General features: G+C 44.3%; 1 protein-coding gene across 1 annotated transcript in view; it reads right to left on the reverse strand.

The window, feature by feature from the left end:
- Positions 1-4,267: 4,267 nt before the first annotated feature.
- The window catches only part of LOC142663619 (uncharacterized), a 69,971-nt gene continuing 50,629 nt past the window's right edge, over positions 4,268-23,609 (reverse strand). Inside the window, exons 8-15 of the mRNA XM_075842371.1 lie at positions 20,642-20,783; positions 19,588-19,692; positions 17,155-17,245; positions 16,975-17,047; positions 13,897-13,974; positions 11,554-11,656; positions 9,349-9,455; positions 4,268-4,933 (exon numbers count right to left, since the gene is read on the reverse strand). Of these exons, the coding sequence (XP_075698486.1) occupies positions 4,798-4,933; positions 9,349-9,455; positions 11,554-11,656; positions 13,897-13,974; positions 16,975-17,047; positions 17,155-17,245; positions 19,588-19,692; positions 20,642-20,783 (835 nt within the window). The 3' untranslated portion in view covers positions 4,268-4,797. The remainder of the gene's footprint in view (positions 4,934-9,348; positions 9,456-11,553; positions 11,657-13,896; positions 13,975-16,974; positions 17,048-17,154; positions 17,246-19,587; positions 19,693-20,641; positions 20,784-23,609) is intronic.

Consider the following 23,609-nt stretch of genomic DNA (forward strand, 5'->3'; position numbering starts at 1 on the left):
CATTGACAACATACGCTGTGTGGACAAAAGTATTGGGACACCTACACATTACACCTACAGCTTTTATGGCATCCCATTCTAAATCCATAGTCATTAATATGGAGCTGCGCCCCCCCCCCCCCCCCCCCTATTGCAGCTGAACCAGCTTCCACTCTTCAGGGAAAACTTTCTACAAGATTTTGGAGGGTCTGTGGGAATTTTTGCCCATTCATCCAGAAGATCATTCTTATTGGAGGAGAGGTCATGGCTCACAAACTCCGTTCTAGTTTATCCCAAAGTTGTTGGATGGGGTTGAGGTCAGGGCTCTATGCGGACAGTCAAGTTCTTCCACACCAAACTCCCCCAACCATGTCTGTATGGACCTTGTGCACTGGGGCGCAGTCATCCTGGAACAGAAAAGAGCCGAACCCCAAACTGTTCCCACAAAGTTGGAAGCTACAAATGTCCAAAATGTCTTGTATGCTGAAGCATTAAGATTTCCCTTTACTGGAGCTAAGGGACCAACCTCTGAAAAACAACCCCATAGCGTTATCCCTCCTCCAGCAAACTTTACGGCTGGTACAATGCAGTCAGGCAGGTAACGTTCTCCTGGCATTCACCAAACCCAGACTCCTCCACTAGACCGCCGGATAGAGAAGCGTGATCCATCACTCCACAGAACACGTTTCCATTGCTCCAGTGGCGACGGCTTTACACCACTCCATCCGATGCTTGGCATTGCACTTGGTGATGTAAGGCTGGCATGCAGCTGCTTAGCCATGAAAACCTATCCCATGATGCTCCCGGGCAGTTTTGGTATCTCGGACGTTAGAGTCAGCAGAGCGTTGGCGACTTTCATGCACTATGCGCCTCAACACTCGGCAACTCCGCTCTAACTTTTCGTGGTCTCCACTTCGTGGCTGAGTTGCTGCGGTTCCTAAACGCTTCCACTTTACAATAATATCACTCACAGTTGATGGTGGAAAATCCATAGAAGAAATTTACTGATCTGACTTGTCACATCGGTGGCGTCCTATTACAGGACCACGCTGGAAATCAGTGATTTCATACAGCGACCCAATATATTTCACAAATGTTTGCAAAGGCGACTGCGGTGCTGGATTTTAGACACCTGGGGTAATGGGACTGAATGAAACACCTGAATTCAATGATTAAGGGGCATGTCCCAATACTTTTGTCCATATAGTGTATTTATAATAGAACTAAGCTATTAAAACTTCACATTGCTGGTACTTTTGAAGATTCAGAGATACAAATCTATGGCTCTTTAGGGATGGTGCACAGATGTAGCAGAGCTGAACTTGTCATCCAATTCTTTGGCACCACAATACTTTAGAGAATGCACATGCATTCATTATATACTATATATTCATTAAAAAAGACAAACTAAGCTCTGCTGCATCTGTAGCAAAAAAAAAATTACTTGCCCATTGACTAAATATGTGATACCTGTTAGATCGGTGGGGATCCGACCGCTGGGACCCCAACCAATCTCCAGAAAGGGGGCTCCATGTCACCTGTTGCGAGACAGCACAATGCTCTGCAGTTTCTGACCATACCATGGCCTTTGAATGGAGCGGCAGGGCACATGCTAAGCTGTCGCTTCGTTCAACTCCTCTCGGCAAGCGGTCTGGTGGATTGGGCGAATATGGCGATAAGTGAGGATCCCAGCAGTCAAAACCCCACCGATCTAACAGTTGGCACCAATACCCCTTTAAACACTCAGATTAGCTCCTTGGATCGGCTCCTGGAACGGTCGGTCCTCTATCAATAGAAGTCGAAACTCACAGGGATTGAAGAGATTTTCCGACAAAACACTGTGTCCCCTATCTACAGGATAGGGGATATATGAGTGAATGCGGGGGGTCCGACTGCTGGAACCCCCAGCGATGAGGAGAATGGGGGGACCAAAAGGCCCCTGAAGTGCTCCATGGGAATGGAGCGCTGGTGCGCATGCTCGGCCAGCGCTCAATTTCTAGGGGACCTTTGGGACCGCTGTCTCCGGCAGCTCCATAGAAATGAATCGAGAGCTCGTCAAGCATGCGCATCAGCGCTCTATTCTCACAGAGAACTTCAGGGGGGTCTTTCGGTCCCCCGTTCTCATCGCTGAGCTTCCCAGCGGTGGGACACCCAGCGATCTCACATGTATCCCCTTTCCTGTAGATACATGTGTTTGCGGGAAAATCCCTTTAAGGAAGCTTAGATCTACGGTGCTCGTTGACAAAATACAATGCTTCAGCGGTCTCTGTACCTGCAGTACGAGCATAGATAAAACACTATAGTCAACAATTCATTTCTTTCCTGAACCAGATTTCTGCAGAGCTAAAGCAGCTCTCAAATACGAGGACACTGGGAAACAGCACCACATATCTCAGTTTCCTGGACCTCGGAGTATGGCATTATGGTAGTGGGAGTTCATGCATTCATACATGGATTTTGAAGGGAAGTTAGGGTTCATCGTTACTATTACTGCCTTGTAAAAATAAATCCAAAAGGTATCAACATTTGATAATATCAGTGTGGGCAAAAATATATATAAAAAAACAAAAAAAACACCACATAAATGACATACTGTGAAGGTAAAAATACTATGAAAATAGTTCATATAGAGAATGAAACGTTTACATTACATGATACAGACCATATCACACGGTTTTTGGAAATTAATTTTTGACGATAAAGAACCAGTGATCATTTGGGGCCAATTGTCTACAAAAAGCGATGTAAACACTTCCGTAATACAGCGTGAATATTCCAAGAGTTAAAAATACAAAGAAAGGAATAGAAAATAAGGCACATGGAAAAGAAGGCCTCGACAGTCATCTTCTCCGACCAGTTACGCCAACATGGCAGGCAAAATATTTTTGGTCCTCTCTAGGCACAGTTCACATGAAGTGCGTGCCGGCCGCAATACTTACACGCAGTTAAAAAAAATAAAAAAATCCAACATTCAGAGAAGGTGATCCGTGTCCGCCAGCTCTGGAAATTCCTGCTTCACACAAGTTTTCCTGCAGAAGCTATGGTTTAGAAAGATGGAGATGAAGTTATATCTTGCAGGCTTAGGCGGTTTATACTCTTCAGTCAAAATACCATGGGCTAATTTGGAGCAACAAAATTGCATAACTGATGAATAGTCATAAGAGTATTTATTACCAAAAAATAAAACTAAAAAAATTTGTGGAAATAAAAAATAAAAAATGGTAATGACTTAAAACAAACAAAAACTACTAAGAAAAAAATAAATAAAAAAAATACTTTAATGGTAATGTTTAACCGGTTTGGGACCAGGCACTGTTTAGCCATTTTTAGCGCACGTTCGTTAAATGGCTATAATATTTTCAATTGTTGGGCTAGCGAGGTGATTTTTGTGTTTTTTTGCGATCAATGCAGGTTTATTAGTTATTTTTTTTAGCATTTTTAGGTTTATCGTTTGAAAAAAAATTGTAGTAAAATATGCTTTTTGACTTTTTACCTCATTTTTCTGGTAATAATCTAAAAACATAATATAAAATAGACTTCTTTGTGATAGTTTATTGTAAATTTTGATATATTACTTAGTCTATTTTAGGGCTAGCGTTCCGACAATGATTGGTGGGACCAATAGACAGCGGCGCCTCTACTGGTTTATACACAGCTGTGTAAGGGTATGTGCACACACACTAATTACGTCCGTAATTGACGGACGTATTTCGGCCGCAAGTCCCGGACCGAACACAGTGCAGGGAGCCGGGCTCCTAGCATCATAGTTATGTACGACGCTAGGAGTCCCTGCCTCTCCGTGGAACTACTGTCCCGTACTGTAAACATGATTACAGTACGGGACAGTTGTCCTGCAGTGAGGCAGGGACTCCTAGCGTCGTACATAACTATGATGCTAGGAGCCCGGCTCCCTGCACTGTGTTCGGTCCGGGACTTGCGGCCGAAATACGTCCGTCAATTACGGACATAATTAGTGTGTGTGCACATACCCTAACGCAAGTAAAGAGAAGATAAAAGCGGTGAAAACATCTCCTCTCCATGGTACCGGTCAGTCTAACTGCTGGACACCCAACATTCAGCAAGCTTAAACCCGCGCCACAACTGGTATAAAAAGAAAACAAAAAAGATGGTAATGTTAAAAGAAAAAAAATGGAAAAAAAAATTGGGGAGAAAAGTGGAAAAATGACACACAAAAAAGACCCCCCTAAATAATAAAGTTACAAATATAAAGTTAAAAAAAAAAAAAAAAAATTGGAAAAACTCAAAATAAAAAACAAAGCACCATCTCCTCTAAAATGTAAAATAATAATAATAAAAAAAATAAATAAAATAAGTCTAAAATGGGCAAGTAAAAAATAAAATAAAAAATGTAATATATATATTTATTTGTTCCATGTGAACGCGAATGTCCACAAGGAATGGCCTGAATGACTATTTCATCAGTTACGCAATTCCACGCTCCGGTAAAATACTACATTCGGTCTTGCGCTGTATTCATGAAGAGCTCTGTAACAGGTCTGCAGTGCTCCACAATAGTTGGTCGCTCTGGACTGTAACAGTCGGCACAGTGCTGGTACAGTAATAAAGTGCAGGTTTCAATCCGCAGTTCTCGTCTTAATATTTAATTTAAAAAAAAAGGACCGAGTTTAAGAGCAGGAAACGGGAGATGTATAGACTGCAGCGTAATAAACCTTCCGAGAAGCAGAAACCTAGATCTTCGGTCCATTTTTCTTAATAAATTGCACTTTGGATCACATTTCTTAATTGTAACCTTCATTACGTCCTTTTGCACGGTTTGCTCCTTCCTCGTCACATGGATTAGCTTTTCCATGGCTTTCGGTCCACACCTTTGTTCTCCGGTATGTGTCGGTAGCGGCATTTGTCACCAAAACTGCAGCCATTCAATCTCCAGTAGAAACATTCACTGGTTTTAGATGTAACTTTCTTCTTGACGCTAAAAAAGGAGCAAAGAGTAAATTTTGCATATTATTGTTTTCAAGCTAAATCTTATTAAAATGCAGCAGAGCCAATAACGCTACGTATATTTTTGGAGCTGTACGGTTGGAGAGTTGTGAGATAATGCAGTCGTTTTGCCTACAGCCCTATGAACAATTAATTATAGCATACGATCATCGCACAGGGAGTCTGTAACGGATGTGAAATGACGAGAATTTTTTATAACATATTCAAAAGGCCAATTTATATGCTTATTAAAGCCGATCTGTCAGTTGAATATGATGCCCTAGGTAAGGGCGGCATATTACAGGGACAGGTCTATACCTCTTTTAGTCAAACTGGCACCAAAAAAAGAATTTTTATAAAAATTGTGCTGTTTGGGTAATAGGGGGAACGGCCCTGTCCCTGTAATACACTGCCCTTACTTCGGACCACATATTCAGCTGACAGATCTGCTGTAATGAATATTTTACTTGGGAAAACCCTTCTATTAGCTATAGTGAAGACAAGAATCTGGCACAGTTCACAGCACTAGGGGCCCGTAATTAAAAAATAAAAATAAAAAAATACATGGAATTGCATCACATTGTCTTCCTGCTCGTCTGCCCCCTGCATCCACTCTTCACATATTACCAGTAATACAGAGACCTCTCTTCCCCCTTCCAGATAATGATCTCTACTTTTTGTTCCAAATGCCAGAGTAAGAAGCTAAAATTAAGCAGAAAGCCCTCAGTAGTACCAGTTTTATGTACAGATTGCATGCAGGGGGCGGCAGAGCAGGAAGTCTGTAAGGTGCAGCTTCAGCCAATAGCTGCAGAGCAGGAAATCTGTAAGGTGCAGCTTCAGCCAATAGCTGCAGAGCAGGAAGTCTGTAAGGTGCAGCTTCAGCCAATAGCTGCAGAGCAGGAAATCTGTAAGGTGCAGCTTCAGCCAATAGCTGCAGAGCAGGAAGTCTGTAAGGTGCAGCTTCAGCCAATAGCTGCAGAGCAGGAAGTCTGTAAGGTGCAGCTTCAGCCAATAGCTGCAGAGCAGGAAGTGATGTCAGAAAGGGGGCGTCGTTTTGAAAACTCCTGTACAGCCCAACAACATGTAGCATAAGCTGTTATTTTCTTGCAATAGGGCGGGGTTGGTCAAGCAAATAATTAATGGATATGGAAAGTAAAAAGACCCTAATAGCTCCATTTTACTAATTATGCAGATTAGCCCAGGGTTTCGTATTAATGTCCTCGCATTTGAAATAACAAGTTAAGCACATATGGATGAGATATTCAGATGTACACATACTTTTGCCTATGCGGATGGGATTGCAGGGAAAATTTGACAAAAAGAACATATTTTAGCTGCTCAATTCTAAAACAAAAAAAAAAAATCACTTTTTTTTTTTTTTAAAAGAAAAATGATTTAGAGATTTATATATATAGATAGATATACTTCCTTAAAATAACAGAATTTTGGGTCGGCGTAGTTCAGCGATGATTAAATATTGATACTCGGTGAATGCCTCTTGGCATTTTCTAGTTCCCGGTTCACAAGCCGACAGCTCAGGCAGCAGAATTAAGGAGAGAAAGTAATGAGCTTGAGCTACGAGGAGGGTGAACAAATGGTAGATGTCATCAAGGACTGCAATTATTACACTGCAGCATATTAATGGAGGCACGAGGCGCGCAGACTACAGCGAGAAGGGCAGAATTTAAGGTTTGGTAGAGTCTGACCATGGACAGAAGACTAAATATTAGAAGGCGGAAGCTGTTGCACCTCCGGAGTGATCATTAACAGGAGCAGGAAATAGACTATTACAAATCAATCGGAGGGCAGACTGGCGTGGCCTGCGTCCAGATGTCATATCTCAAGGTCTAATGACTAAAGTTCTGCACCGTCACTCGTAGAACTTGGAAATGTAAAGGGTTAATTTCATTAAAGCCTCCAGACGTCCAAGAATAAGACGTATACAACACGAGGAGGTTGAGGCTACACACCGTATAACTGGCAGCCCTTAAGTAAAGTGACAACCGCACCTCCAAGCAGCAGTAAAGGGGTGTACACCCACCCCCCCCCCCCCAGCCTTCAACTGCCCTTCATTTACCCACAATCTAAAGACTATGGCAGCTGCTGGACCGGAGGAGGCTATAGATGAGAGGTTGGATATTTCCTTTCCGATGTTCTTGGAGAGAATTCGAGGAGTCTAGTAGAACGTGAAGGTTAACGCCATTAAGGACTTCTTATTGCCGATCGGAAGATCTTTTGATTATTTTACAAGCAGCCAGCGAATGTTCACCTTTTATCATCATATCATTTTGAGGTCCAAAATTCTGTGCGGATTCATTCCTAAATTTATCTTCATAGCTCCCTCTAGTGGATACCTGCAGCCACCACTAGAGGGAAGGGACTGTGTTAATATCGAGTTTAAATGTATACACAGTATGCAGTAAACTCTTGCACTCCCTCTAGTGGTGCCTGCAGATAGCCAGCTTGTAATGTTTTAACTCTACAGTGAATGGCCACTCGAATTGAACCTCCTTTGGCTTCAGTACCGCAGAAATTAATTGTGGCATAGATTCCATTAGGTGTTGAAGTTGTTCTGCAGGAATATTGGCCGATGCGGACAGACTACCTTCTCGCAGTTGTCACTACCATAGAGTAAACAGCTGCCATGAAGGGATGAACTTTGTCGGCCACAATGCTTAGGTGAGCCCTACTGTCCAAACGTCCATCCACAGGTATCAGAAGACCCAGGGTGTGGCAAGAAATCATTCCCCGCACCATTACTCCACCTTCACCAGACAGGAAGGGTTCATCAATTCATGCTGCTTGCGCCTATTTCTTACCCTTCCACCAGCATGGTGCCACAAAAATCTGGATGTATCGGACCAGGCATTGTTTTTCCACTGCTCAGTGATCCAATTTTTGGACTCTTGCTTTTCCTCGCACTGGTCGCCTGCTCTTATAGCTCATCTGTGCTAAGCAACAACGAGTTGTTCATTCGGACACATAATTTGGAGCACCAGAGTTGTATTTCGACTTGTCTGTGCACCGCCTGTTTGTCAGAACGATTCTTAACATCCTCCTCTAACCCCTTTCATCCCACAACCCGCAAGGTCGCCAGTTTTTGAAATACCTGGCCCCGGCTAGTCTAGAACCGATGACCATCCCTCGTTCCAAGGCAGTCAGATCGCTCGATTTTCTGATTCTAATGTGGATTCACACTGAAACTGATCCACAGAAAAGGTGCTCGCTTGATTTTATGCTGCACTCCGAGGTCACGTGTCTAATATCCAGACAGGGAAGCTCCAAATGTGAAAGGGCCGGTGTCTCTAACCATTCAGCGTATGTCTATGCAGGGGTTATGGAGCGCTTTACCAGAAAATCAAAGCTCCCACCACTATAAAGATATATTAACAAATTAAATCAGCACAGAATGATGGACCTTTAAAGAAAATAGGGTTTGTGTGACCCATTTTTATTTAGAAAACCACAATCATCCAATCACCAGGGACAGAAGGCTCTTGATCCCTGTGCGTGATTGGGTTTTTTATAAATCCCAAAAACTTTTAGGTAAACTTTTTCCATTGTGGTCTTTTACCTGTTCGACATCTACAAGATGATATCCTCACCCTTTAAAGCCCATTATCCACCCTCAACCCTTTTGCAGCGCTTCCCATTAGTCCCTCCCATTTACAGCAAACTCTCCATCACGTCTGTCCAGAAAGTCACTAGGGGCCAAATGTGACCCCCAAGTTCCATCATATGCAGTAAATGGCAGTCAGGGAGTCTCCATCTCCTGTCAAATTATATTAAAGAAGTTTTACAGTCCCTAGAAATGTATGGCCTATCCTCAGGATAGGCCATAAATAGCTAATGGGTCTGGGTCCGACTCCTGGGACCGTACGAGCGCTGCACCCCCTTCAAATCAGCTGAACGGTTAGGGTCCCAGTAGTCTGACCCCGACCGATCAGCTTTTGATGGCCTATGCTGAAGATAGGCCATCAATTTTTAGGGGCTGGTAAACCCCTGTATCGGAGAAAGCTGGGTGAAGCCAATGCAGCCACCAGTATAGCACCCACAAAGCTTGTCACCCAAATGCTCCACCTCTTTCCTAATGTTACATAGCAAAGCAGAATAGCCAATCAGAGTCTGGAAAAAATTAGTGACATCCCCTAAGGGAACCGTAATGAGCGGCCGTATCAGTTCTCACTCAGCTTTCTCCAAAACAGAAAAGGGTGAATAGAATTGTACCCATTGCAGTAGTCGAAAAGGCCTTAGAGCCCCAACGTGAGCTTAAAATAAAGATTCTCTCTTGATGCTCAAAATCACTTATTTGGAAAAATAAAAAAAAAAGCCCGGCAATGTGCTGCTTATTGGGAACGGGAGAGGTTTTCCCCACAGCGGGATACCCAGAGGGCTCACAAAACTTACTTTACTGCAGCCGCCTTGGTTTGTGCTTCTGAACTGCTGACAGCTAAGGGTCGGTAAGGCTTGTCTGGGTATCGAATCACTAACCTTGTGTTCTCTACTTCTTTACCCTGTTGATAGAAAAAAAACAAACTCATCTGGTGCTGAACTATCCCACTTTAGAACAGGGAAAGCTGCTTTACCAGCGCAAAAAAACACCCACAAAAAATAACAAATATATATTGACATAAATAGCGGAGTAACTTATTTTGGACTGACTAGGAGTTACAGCCTACAGTATAGCGCAGAGCTGGGCGATATGGCCTAAAATATATATATATATTATTCTTTTTTTTTTTCAAACTTACGAATGATTCTGGATTAAAAAATAAGCTCAAGATACAAATATATATATAAAAAAATCAGATTTTTCCCTTTTACAAGCGATACTGATCACATATAGCACCTAAAAGGGACAGTGCTGATCACCAGTATATATTTTAGGTATCGATATGCATGCAATTCCCTTATGTCAAAGAATGGGGTGCAATAAATTAATAAATGACTCATGTGTATATTACATTACTGAACCCCGTTCTTAGATATAAAGGATTTGCATGCACAGCAATTCCTTAAAGAGGCTCTGTCACCAGATTATAACTTCCCTATTTTCTACATAATGTGATCGGCGCTGTAATGTAGGCGACCGTGGTTTTTATTTCGAAAAACAATCAATTTTGACCAAGTTATGAGCAATTTTTGAGTTATGCTAATGACTTTAATGCCCAACTGGGCATTTTTTAGCTTTTGACCAAGTGGGCGTTGTAAAGAGAAGTGCATGACGCTGACCAATCCGTGACCAATCAGCGTCATACAATTCTCTCCATCCATGTACTCAGCACAGCGTAATCTTGCGAGATCACGATGTGCTGTCACATACTCACACATTAACGTTATTGTAGTGTCCTGACAGTGAATATACATCAGCTCTAGCCAGGACGGGATGTCTATTCACAATCCCGACACTTCGGTAACGTTTGTGAGTCACTTACTCACACAACACATCGAGATCACGCTGTGCTGTCATTAAGTCCCACACAAACGTTACCGAAGTGTCGGGATTGTGATTAGACATTGCGTCCTGGCTGGTAGTGATGTCTATTAACTCTCAAGACACTTCAGTAAATTTAATGTGTGAGTATGTGACAGCACATCGTGATCTCGCAAGATTACGCTGTGCTGAGTACATGGATGGAGAGAAGTGTATGACGCTGATTGGTCACGGATTGGTCAGAGTCATACACTTCTCTAAACGCCCACTTGGTCAAAAGCTAAAAAACGCCCAGTTGGGCATTAAGTAAGTCATTAGCATAAATCTAAAATAGGTCATAACGCCGTTAAAATTGATCGTTTTTCTTAATAAAAACCACTGCTGTAATCTGCATTACAGCGCCGATCACATTATGTAAGAGATAGGGCACTTATAATGTGGTGACAGAGCCTCTTTAAGGGTGTTATCCATCTTATAAAGTGACGGCATAGTGCTTCAGGATAGGTGGGCGTCCGACCTTTGAGACCCCACGATCCTGAAAATGAAGGGTGCGGCAGCGCTGCTTCCCCTTCACTGGGATTACCTGCACAATGATAGGGAATGAGGACGGCGGCAGTTCCCAGCATGGCCGGGAGTGCCGATGGGCAGGAGAACTTAAAGGGTGACCGCGCTAAATCAGCACTGCGGCCCCTCCATTCTCAGGATCATGGGGATTTCAGCGGTTGGACCCACAAATCTATCTGTGTATGGCCACATAATGGGCTGGCTAAATAAAGAGACAGGAGAAACCCTGCTGGCTGCATTGTCACATCTCTGCCAAGGGTGTGGAGCCAAAAGTTGACTATGTGGCAGATGCCAGGGCTTGTGTGCTGCGGTGCGTCTTTCCCTCTTCTAAGGTAAGAATGCAGGTAAAGTCGATTTTGCAATTCTGTAGCAAAACAGAATCGTGAGCAGTGCTAATGGCAAAGTAAACAAATGAAAAAGATTATTCACCTTGCACGATCAAGAGCTGCGTTCGCAATTCTGCAGACTTCAGAGCTGAAATCCTTCTGCATTTCTTGCAGAATCAATATCAGCACAGAACTTGAAGTGGCCTGTACTATCATGTGCACAACTTTCTGACAGAAGCTCCAGACAAGTATTCATAACGCGAACACGCAGCTTAAATTAACTCTTACCTGCAATGACTCAAGTGCTTTGGCTGCCGCAAGAGGGCACTTAAAGTTGACAAATGCACAAAATCTTTCACCAAGGAGTCGAATGCTATGTATGTCACCATAACTGAAAAAAATGTTTTACAATTAAACTAATTGCAGATAAAAATAGTAAGAAACATAAATAAAGTAACGATGAGAATTATTCTCGGTGACCACCACAGTTATGTCTGTTAGGAGAGGAGACTCTGTGGTCACTGAGACAGGAAGTGACATCATGATTGAAAGATGCAGAGAGGAGGAGGTCATTTGAAACATACGGGGGCTTGTATCCGGTACTTGTTGTTTTGGCACCGTATTTAGGGCTTTAACGGTCAACAGGAGTATCTGAAAAATACCTATAAAAGTGGATGACAGTAGACGGACATCATTTGATTCTTAAAAGGGGCTGTCTCACCATAACAACCCCTGTCCATATGCACTATTAGGGTATATGGATGTCATAGAGGGGTTTCCCCGGCTTGGGAGCCCCCTCTGTGTGCCAGAACGGAGAGCAGCTGCTGTTCTGGCGACTCGAACGCATCCATGAATGACATAAATGGCTATTAATTTGAAGGGCTGGCATGTAATGCTACTTTTCAGCTTTGCGTTAGTAGCTCACCACTCTGGCTAATATAGACGGGTGTGGAGAAGGGGACCCCCCCACTATGACTATATAACCTAATAGAGCATATGGCAATTACAGCATCTTATTGAGACAACCCTTTTAAATCTTCCAGATAAACTGTGGATGCTGCAGCTCAGGCGTCCGCATTAACCAGCACTCCAGCTGTTGTGAAACTACAACTCCCAGCATGCACGGGCAGCCAATTGCTTTATTACTCCAGCCAAAAACGGTCAGGGCATGCTGGAAATTGTAGTTTCGCAACAGCTAGAGGCTGAAGCTGAAGAGTAGAGGAGAGATTCTGTGTTGGGCCGACCTCCATATAGAATGAGTCCCTTTACCATAACACATTTCTATTGATTGTGAGGGCCTATACGTGTCCAGCCTCGCAACACGGCGGTAAGTGGTATAAAAGAAGAACATTATTTTTGTGCAGATGAGAAGCGCTCCCTATGTGTTGTGCCTGGAGGGTGTAGTAGTAGTAAGTATTCCCTTCATCTTAGACCATTAGCCGCGAGGTAGTGCAGACCAACGTTGCAGAGCGCGGCTTCTAAATAACACATAACGACACTGCTAATTTCACGGCTAATTATCAGAGGCTAACAGAGTTAATGAAGTGAAGCCGAGACTCCCCAGAGTTTACAGGTATAAGCCTTAGTCCAAACTGTAAAATTTAACACCACTAATGAAATGGTGGCTAAGGTCGCATAGATTCTAATTACTAATAATATCATCGTAAGCGCTGCGCAGAAGACCGGCAAATCTGGAGCCATGAATTATAATGCAAAAATTGGAATTTTTTTAAAATAAAATTATACATTTAAAAAAAACAAACACCAAAACCTGCAAAAGTAGCTCCAGTGACTAAAGGGTTAAATCGGTATGCTTATTAAACCGACGGCTTTCTTAGGGCCCGTGCACACAACCGTATTTTTCATCCATCAGTAAATATGGATCCATAGTGATCTGTAAATCATCCGCATATACGGAAGCGTGTCCGTAAATACGGTCCGTGGCGCATCAGTAGTTCATCCGTATTTACGGATCCGCCAAAAAAACAGGGAGGAATCATGGGTAATCCCCTGGCACCGCTTCCGTAATTAGGGACGGCTGCGGATGCCCAAAAAAAAAAAAGGACATGTTCTTTCATTTCTATGGCACGGAAACAAATCTGTCGAAATACGGAGAGGTGTCCGTAGCCCATAGAAACGAATGGGTCTGTAACTACGGATGAAAAATATGGTCGTGTGCATGGAGCCTTAGACAATACACTTGCAAAGAAGGCAAAAGTAGTTTCTTAATTCCAATAAAAATGCTAATGTAAGTTTGTCATGTGAGCCCTACCACTGCATCGGATTGGCCGAGAGGGTCTGGTCTACTTAATTAGCAAACTGCGCATCAATTCAAACATATGGCGACGAATCCCCATTAAGAGGATAGCTCGTGTAATAGTTACATATATATCAGAGGCTATACGCTCCTGGTTCCCTCAGAGAACAGAGCAGTAAGGGGGGGAAGGTTTCTGCAGCAGCAAGCAGCCACCCAAGTAACTAAACGTCTCCCCTTTCCTAAAGCATGTTGTTTCACGTGCACTTGAATCTTTTTTTAAATGTAGTATTGCTTTAAAGGATTTTGAACCATGAAAAGGGTTAATGTGGAGACATCGCACACATAGAAGCCAAGCAAAAACCGCCACTGCTTACCATTTAAACAGGTCCCACAGCTGCTTTTCCGTTATCTGGTCGGTTACGTTTCCTACCCACAACGAACAACTCTGGGTCCTGCAGAACAATATACAACGCAGCAGTAATAAGTTACTAAATAACAAGGACTGAAAAAAAAAAAAAAAGTCTTAAATAGTCAAGGAAAATTTTTAAAGAACATCCATCCCGCAGGCGCCAAGACTGAATATTTGCATATGTTTAAATTGCATTACAAATCTGATTGCGGTCGCCTCGTCGTGGCCGGTGAGCCCACAGAAATCTAATAACGTCACATATAAAGTATAGTAACTATGAACGCAACGTAGGATTCAAGGTTTGCAGATATCTTAGCGCCCACAGAATGCTGCTGAATTTTCGTGTTTGTTTGCTTGTACAGTCACAGCAGACTGGCACCTGCCCATTTATTTCCTCCTTAGTTAGGGTAAGGCTACACGGAGTGGCACCAATTTTGGCACTGCTGTCAAATGGCCTGTTAAAACCTTAGGCTAGACTCACGAGTGTGAAGTTTTTCACGTCCGAGGTGCCCCCGTGCAGGTTCCGTTTTCACGGATCCCCATAGAATTGAGTCTATGGAGGGATCCGTGAAAACTGAACTAAATAGGACAGGTTCTATTTTTTAACGGACCCTTCACACGCTCCGTTGAAAAACATGTGCCCGTGTGACGGATGTTGTTTTTCACTTCCGAGGTGGACCCGTGCATGACGCGTGGTCTTTGAGCCCCCATAGAGTAGAGTCTTTTGGAGGGATGCGCGACACAGTCAAATAGGACAGGTCTTATTTTTTCACAGACTCTTCACAAGCTCTGTTGAAAAAATGATCGTGTGAAGTGCCCCATTGCAATGAGAGGATTTCCCTCTCCACAGCGGCGGCGAGGAACCAAATCCATTTCACCTTCGGGACTGCAGAGTTTTTTCTTTTATAGTTTTTGCCTCCCTGCATTCTATCAGCCATAACTTTTATTATCAGGACTATGTCACTATTTGAGGCCTTGTTGTTTGCGGGAGAAGTTGCAGATTTATTATTGGTGTACATGTAAGTTAGGCCCCTTTCACACGCATTTTCCCTGTATTTTGATGTATGCGTCGGGCACACTCCTGGCATATACGTCAAACCTGCTCATATGCTCCCACCACACCTATTCAAAGAGTGTTCTTCTGGCCTCCTTCGGGCGGTATACATCAAGGATACTGTTTTTTTTTAAGCTTCCTCGAGAGGATATTAAAAGCAGCCAGGGACTCCGGCTGCTTTAAGGGTCTTGCCTTTGAAGGAGGGATAGTCGGGCCATCCGCACTCCCCCTGGTGCAGGAAGGTGGAAGTGCGAGCAGCGCAGATGACAGCGGACGAGGCGAGTGCGCTCATTGCTCCGAGGTCTAATCAGGGCAGGTTGAGTCAGAGGCAGCAGCTTCCCCTTGTATTTCCCCCTCCTCCTGGCATTGTGATGGCTGTGGCCCTGTGACCGGAAGCTTCAGTGATTACAGTTCACATATGGACAGTTACATCACTGGAGCTTCCTGACGTATACGTGAAACAGGTTCTGTCACAGATGCCCTAACAGTGGCCTCCGTCACCCATAGACTAGAATGGGATGAAAAGAGTTCATGAAGTATCCGTTAAATAGATACCATTATAGCCTATGGGTGCCGGTTGCCACTGTAAGGCTTCACTCACATCTGCGCCGGGGCTCTGTTCATGGGTTCCGTCTGAGGTTTCTGTCAGGGGCTCCCATGAACGGAATCCAAAATGAAACCGTAGGTTTCCGTTTGCATCGCCATTGATTTTAATGGTGACAGATCCGGTGCAAATGGTTCCGTTTGTCACCGTTGTGTAAGAGCGCCGTCGTTTTGAAGAAATCAATGCCGCAGTCGACTGCGCTAGTCAATCCGTCAAAATGACGGAACCCTTACACAACGGAGACAAACGGAAACCATTTGCACCGGATCCGTCAGCATTGAAATCAATGGTGATGCAAACGGAAACCTACGGTTTCAGTTTGGATTCCATTCATGGGCTCCCCTGACGGAAAGCTCAGACGGAACGCATGAACGGAGTCCCAACGCAGATGTGAACGGAGCCTTAGGGCATCTGACACAGAATCCGTTTTTCCTGGCATATACAGTACGTCAAAACAAAAACTTGAAGAGCAATGCCCTAGCGTTATCAACACTGTTAATTCCTTTAGCCACAAGAAGACTTCAAAAACGACATACATGGCAAGTGGAAATTTACAATTCCCAGAGGTTACCCTGTGAATCTGTTTTAAGACCTCTCCTAGTCTGAAATCTGACAGTCTGAAGTCCGTCAATGGGGGTTGTCTTAAGAAAGCGAGCCTCAGATTGAAGCTGCCCTGTAATCAGCTTCAGACACCCCCAGCGATCAGTGATTTTTGCTGGGGTGAGTGGCATGTAGCCATACATTTCCCCTACAGCGGCCACTACAGGGCAAATGTAGTATTACACGCCAGCCATTGATGCAATCATGTGTTTGTATTTACAACCATGTCCAGTGAGAGTCCTTACACCATAGATAGCAGCGCAGACTTCGTAGCACGATCGAGGACCATATCAGTGTATAACTATATCAAAGCATTTACATAGGACTGCAGGCAAGACTACTGCAATACGCTGTTGATCTTAATGCAACCCCCAATAGGTTTAAATGCCAAATCTAGCTCTTCTACAGGCAATGCAGCAATGCCGAGTTATCACAACAACTGCAAAAAAGAAAACAGCCCATTTACAAACATTAGCTCTGCTACATCTATAGTTCGTAGTAGATAAAGAATAAAATTCATCGCAGCCGGTGTGACAGAAACTGGTGGAAACGGATACTGTAATAAGAGCCGCAGTTGTCGAGAGACATTCCCCATAAAATAGTTTGCAATAATAACCCGTTGACGTTCAGGGAGGAACTGAACTGTGAAATTCATGCCGGAGTTCAAGATTAAAAAGGGAAGCAATCTGCATAAGTGAAATACTTGTGGAGAGCATTTATACACCGTTGTCAGCCGAAACAGATTTATAGGTTCCCCCAGGCAGCAGATGTGCGGCCGCACTCACTCAGACAGTTCATTTAGAAACAGCAGCTCCTCTTCTTCTTCCGTCTCATCAAACTTCATTTTTTCCTGCAAAACTGCTCCACCCGTCACCGGGAAGAAGAAGAGGAAGAAGAGGAAGGAGAGTTAGCGAGAGCTCGGCCGGTGCCCCCCATACTGATAAGTGTAACTTCCAGAAAATCACCTTTCGCAGAAATTGGCGCTTCTATTACAGCAGCGACAGACGCATATTCTTCAAGAAATTGGATGCTTTGTTCCTGGCTATAACCATGATCCTTCAAAGAGTCAAATACACAATGTTAAAAATGTAGTCGTGTGGGTTGGCAGAAAAAGAAGCACAAGTTGTACAAAATGACGCAGGTGGCAGAATAAATTTGCCGCAACTTGCTAGTTATGTTTCTCTTCCCCTAACTCATGGCTGCAGGGCATTAAAACCAATAGTTTACGTTAAAAAAAATTGTGCGCGTCTTTAGTCAATTTGACGCGCATTGTAACAGCTCTTAACCACACCCCTCTCTTTTGACACTTATTGATACTGTACCGTGACACGTGGCCTGTTCACATGGAGTATTTTGACGAGCTCTTTGAAAGCGGAAACTGCGACGCAAAACTCGTCAAAAACCGTCCGAAAATGCCTCCCATTGATTTCAATGGGAGGTGGGGGCGGTTTTCTCCCGCGAGCGGTAAAACCACCTCGCGGGAGAAAGGAGGGACATGTCCTATCTTCGTGCGTTTATGCCTCCGACCTCCCATTGACATTAATGGGAGGAAGAGAGCGTATTTCGCTGAGTTTTTTGGCAATAGCACTCAATGGGCGCTAGCGAAATATAAAAATTGCGGCAAACTACGTGCAGGAAGGACAAAATCTTTTCCTCCTGCAAAAAACTCAATGTGTAGAGGATCTGTCACCTCTCCTGACATGTCGGTTTCAGAAAATACTTTCATTCACCACAAAACAATTCTGGAGCATCTTTGGGTTGCATCGTTCCCCTGTTATTCCTCCTGGAAATCTAAGAAGAAATTGACAACCGGGTGTTGATATATCCCATTTCAGAGGGGCGAGTTTCTAGTCGCATACTGTCAGCACGGATTGGACAATGTAGGGACACAACCCCTTGACAAGGGGAATGGTAACACTTCGTTGACAATGCCATCATACATTTCCAGGAGGAATAACAGAGGAATGGCACAACGCAGAGTTCCAAGAAAATTGTTGTTTTATGAAGAATTGTTATTTCATGGAGAACGCAAATATTTACTAAAACTGACGTGTCAGGAAAGCCAATGGGTCTTCAGAAGCGATGCGACTTCCCGTGAGCGCACGCAGCCCAACACCATTCAGCTGTTTGGAGCAGCAACTGCTCATTTTCCAGCCTGTTCACATTAAAGTGTTCCTGTGGTCCAACCCTGCAGACAGCTGCTCTAGACGTGGCCCCATATTTCAGGGGAATCTTTTACTAAACATGTTGTAACATGGAATATAGCAAGAGGTGGTCAGAAAAACTCCATTCACTTGCATTGAGCGCAGAACGGCAGCAGATTTGGGGAGGATTTGGACGCGGAATCTGCAGCTAAATTGTCATAAAATCCTGAACGTCTGAACACGCCCTTACACTGTCCGCGACAGAAATCCTAGGCTGAATCTCCGATTTCTCCCGCAGATGTGCCAGCATATCCGCACGTAGAAAAGCCTCTTTGTAGTTAAACGGGGCTAATCCACAGCTTTCCGTACAGAATCTATGCAAATCCTGCATATCTTAAAATCTGCAGCGTGTTCATTATACCGCATGGATTTTTTTGCTGCATGTAAATGGGGTTAAAAAAAACCCTATTTACTTGCATTGAGTGCTAAATGGCAGCGGATTTGGTCAGGATTTAGACGTAGAATTTGCGCCTAAATACTCATTGAATCATAAACGTGCGAACACAGCCTAGTCTCTTCACCATGCTTTACACTGCAACTCTGCTTGTTCAGATTTTCTACTGTATATAAGTATCAGCCCATCTTATGTTTACCTGGACACAATGTCACTGTTCATACAGTTTTGTGCCGCGTTTTTTGCCGTGGAAGCCGCGGCAAAAACTGGCCGAAATTGCCTCCCGTTTATTTCAACGGGAGGTGGAGAACTTTTTTTTTTCCCGCGAGCGTGAACGAAAAGCGACATGCTCTATCAATGGGAGACTGAAAAAACGCAGCAAATGGTCGCTGTGTTTTTGTAAAGCGTTTTATGGCAAAAAAGCTTGTGGTATTTTCCTTTGCCTGCTGAAGGGATAAAAAAAAGTGGCAAAATTTGTCGCTAAAAAACACATCACAAAACGCCTGTGGTGCAAAACCACTTAAAAAAAAAATAAATAAAAAAAAAAAAAAAACGGAGCTGATCTTTACAAGAAGGATTTTCTGCCTGCAAAAAAAACTCTGTGTGAACAGGGCCTAAGGACAGGATGATTATAAACTACAGCAACTAAAGAGCTAGCAAGACATGGTGAGGATTAGTGAGGGACGCTCGACAGGTTTTTTTTTTTTTTTACATTTTTCAGGGTTTTCTTTTTTATATTTATTTCTTCACCCGCTCACTATATTACAAGTATAACCAGGTATACAAAGCCGTGGAATTACCATGAGTTGACAAACTTGACACGTATGTATCTCTTTCAAAGCCTCTTCACATTCTTCATCCAATTTTAAGACCATCTTGAAGGCATCTTCTGCTTCTCCATACCTCTGTGCAAAGGACAGCAAACCATTAATCCAGATCCAATTTAAGATAATTAAAGGGCAACTCCAGCAGACACACTAACCTAGCCCACATATAACCGTGTTCTTCTAATGATCCCCAATGTCACCTATAACTTGCTGTAGAAAAGAAAAATACAGCTTCTGTCGCTATCTTGACTGCAGGGAGCAGGTCTGGTAATTATAGTATACATCCTACATCGGGAGGTGTGAACGGATTACATGCATCACAAGATATAGATATATAGATTATTGCACATTTTAAGCAAGATGCTGGAGAGCCACAGATGTTAGAAAAGGCACAAGAGAGGCTGCAGACTGTGCCCTGTGCAGCAGCATGCACATCGCAGGCAGTGTGTAAACTTAAGCACACGACAGGGAGGGGCATAAATGATTGGGTAGCAAAAGCATTATAGCTACAGGCAAAAGGAATCAGCCTGGATTCAGTGACAACAGCAGAATACACAGGGCTATGAAGATTTTTGGTGGTCACCCAGGACATTCCTGGATTGTTGCTAGGCAACTGTTCAAGCATTCTGCATGATATTTTAAAAATTAAAAAAAACCTACAAAACATAGCAGTGATAGTCTAAGGTTTCCCTTTAACTTTAAAGGGGTTCTACAGTATAATCAAATGTCGCCCAGAAGCTGATCCCAAGGCAGGCTTGCTGAGGCGTGTCCTGTACGGTCTGTCCCCAATCACTGGTGGCAAGAAATAGCAGAACTGATATACAGGCAGTATAGGAACATGCATAACATGAGATATTGTTGAAATAAGGGTGGGGGGCAATATAAAAAGCAGCATGCTCTCCAAGATAATTACATTCATCCATCTTACATTAACATAGCCCGCAACTATTATGCATGAAAGAAATGGGAAACCAGCCAAAATGCCCAAGGTCAACATTACTAAAGCGATTTAAAAAGATCTTCGTACATTGCATCCTTTCAGTGCTCGGCCTTTCCTGAAATAGCCTTTAGGGCAATCAGCCGAGAGCTGTATAGAAATGTCTGCATCCACCAGTGCCTTGGGGTAAAGCTCCAGCTGCTCATAGCAATAAGAACGGTTTCCAAAATACCTGCAAAAGTACACAACATATCATTGTAATGACTTATGGGAAATCACCAAGTCTTTTAATCTGGCATATCTAAATAGTTCAGAACTTGTTTACGGCATTTGGAATATCACAAGACTAAAAGCAAAAAATTGAGTAGAGATATAAAATAAAAAACAATTGGGCGACTAACTTCTAAGTCTAACAATTTCGGAGCAGAAATTAAAAATAAACATTACTACACGTAAATCTAAGAAAGCATTCACACTAGACAGTGGGCTGACTGGCTGCAGCATGGACACTAGACAGTGGGCTGACCGGCTGCAGCATGGACACTAGACAGTGGGCTGACCGGCTGCAGCATGGACACTAGACAGTGGGCTGACCGGCTGCAGCATGGACACTAGACTGAACTGACCAAAGCGTTTACAGAAATGGATGTGCTCTACGTTGGTGACCTGCATTCGCCACTGGAGAGAGTGTGGGGGCTTACTGCATACTGTTATACATTGACCTCAATAATAAAACAGTATGCAGTAAGCTCCCAGGCTCCCTATGGTGGTAGCTGCAGACAGTCAGAATGTTAAGTTCTTAAAGGGTTTGTCCAGTTTCAGCAAATTAATGTTATTTTCTGTATAATTTATTAAAAGTTATGCAATTTTCCAATATACTTTCCGTATTGATTCCTCGCGGAGTTCAAGATCTCGGCTTGTTGTTACTCAGTAGGAACATTCATTGTTTACGTCCAGCGGAAACAATTCTGTCCATGGTCATGTGATAGGCACACGGCTGCTCGGCTCGTTACATGGTGTGGTCATGGACACACAGGTGCTGGGATCGTAAGAAGACAACTCTGATACACATACTGTAACGAGCCCTACACCTGTGTGTCCATCACATGACCATGTAACAAACCGTACACCTGTGTGTCCATCACATGACCATGTAACGAGCCGAGCACCTGTGTGTCCATCACATGACTATGGACAGAATTGTATCCACTGGAAGTAAAGAAAGGATTTTCCTACAGCTGATCCGGAGGCAGCCGGAAAAAAGCTGATCGGTGCGGGTTCCATGTGTCGGACCCCTACCGATCATATACAACCTGAATAACCACGTAAAGATTATGATATACCAACAATGTCAGCTTAGTAGTAGTCTGACCAACGTGACACCGACTAATTGCTAGAATGGCATAGCATCAGTGCTAGGAAATGTCCAGCCTATTATAGTCAATGACCGACCATGCAGACTTCGAAAAAATAAATAAAATAGCAGTAAAGGGAAAAACGCGTTCCTATCACTACTGTCACTTTGAGGTAGTGATTGGCACGAATCAAAGCAGTTGGTCCCAACCAAATCGGACATTTATCTTAGTGAGATGACGTCGATTCCATAAGTAAGAGGACCTTCTAGAGTATGAAACGCGTTCACATTAATTTTATATAGGTCATTGTGTTTATTTTTTTGGAGGACACGTGACCCCAAAGACCGTGCACCTATGTGAAGCCGAATCTTAGCAATAGGAGAACATTTTGTGTAATCTCAGAAGAGCAGCCGAAAAACTGCAGAAGTCTCTCTAGCCCCAACTAGGCTCAGTATTCAGGACTCGAGAATTGGAAGCATTTGGGGGAGTCAATTCTTCACATGAGTGATCGAAGTGTTAGATAATTTTGGTCCATACCAGAGCATTGCATTGTGGGAGCTCAGATGACACGGATCAAAGCGGTTAGGTCACATGACTGTCTCTGGAACGCAAATTAACTGAAGTCTGTTGCCAAGGGCAACCTGCAGAATGCAGCTACTGATACTACTAGAGTGTAAGATATGATGTAACCCAACCAGCGCAACAGAAGTAATGCAAAGTATCGGCAAAGTTATTCACATTTTATGCAGAATCTCTATTACTTTGAGGCTACACGGCAAACTTTGGTTTGATTCTAATTTGCGAGATTACCATAACGCGACTTCAATGTTTCTCTATGGGATATAAGTTTGTGGGCAACCTTTCAACTGTCCCAAAACACCCAACTGGGTTGGACTTTGAGACGGTCGCCCGTGACCTTGTGTTCTATAAAAGGAAGAATTAAAGGTTAATTTCACTGTAAGCTCGCAATTTTACTGTGATTCTCATGCAACCATATGCCACTGTGTCTCTCTCCACGTCTCGTGCCGCTCTCCCTCCCCCATCTCGCTCCCTCACCCCCATCTCGCTCCCCCCCCAGTCTCGCGTCTCGATTCCCCCCCCCCCAGTTTCGCGTCTCGCTCCCCCCATCTCACGTATCGCTCTCCCCCCCCCGTCTCACTCACCCCTCCCCCCGTCTCACGTCTCGCTCCCCCCCGGTCTCGCTCCCCCCCCCCGGTCTCGCTCCCCCCCCCCGGTCTCGCATCTCGCTCCCCCCGTCTCGCTTCCCCCCCGTCTCGCTCCCCCCCCCCGTCTCGCTTCCCCCCCCAGTCTCGCGTCTCGCTCCCGCCCCCCAGTCTCGCTTCTCGGTCCCCCCCCCAGTCTCACTTCCCCCCCCCCGTCTCGCTCCCCCCCCAGTCTCGCGTCTCGCTCCCCCCCGTCTCACGTCTCGCTCCCCCCCCCCCCCCGTCTCACGTCTCGCTTCCCCCCGGTCTCACGTCCCGCTCCCCCCCCCCGGTCTCACGTCTCGCTTCCCCCCCCAGTCTCGCTCCCCCTTGTCTCACGTCTCGCTCCCTTCATCTCACGTCTCGCTTCCCCCGTCTCGCCCCCCCCCCCGTCGCGTCTCGCTCCCCCCCCGTCTCGCTCCCCCCCACGTCTCGCTCCCCCCCACGTCTCGCTCCCCCCGTCACCTCTCGTCGCTCCCCCCGTCACGTCTCGTCGCTCCC

This window comes from Rhinoderma darwinii, chromosome 11 (assembly GCF_050947455.1).
Source record: "Rhinoderma darwinii isolate aRhiDar2 chromosome 11, aRhiDar2.hap1, whole genome shotgun sequence".
NCBI classification, from domain to species: domain Eukaryota; kingdom Metazoa; phylum Chordata; class Amphibia; order Anura; family Rhinodermatidae; genus Rhinoderma; species Rhinoderma darwinii.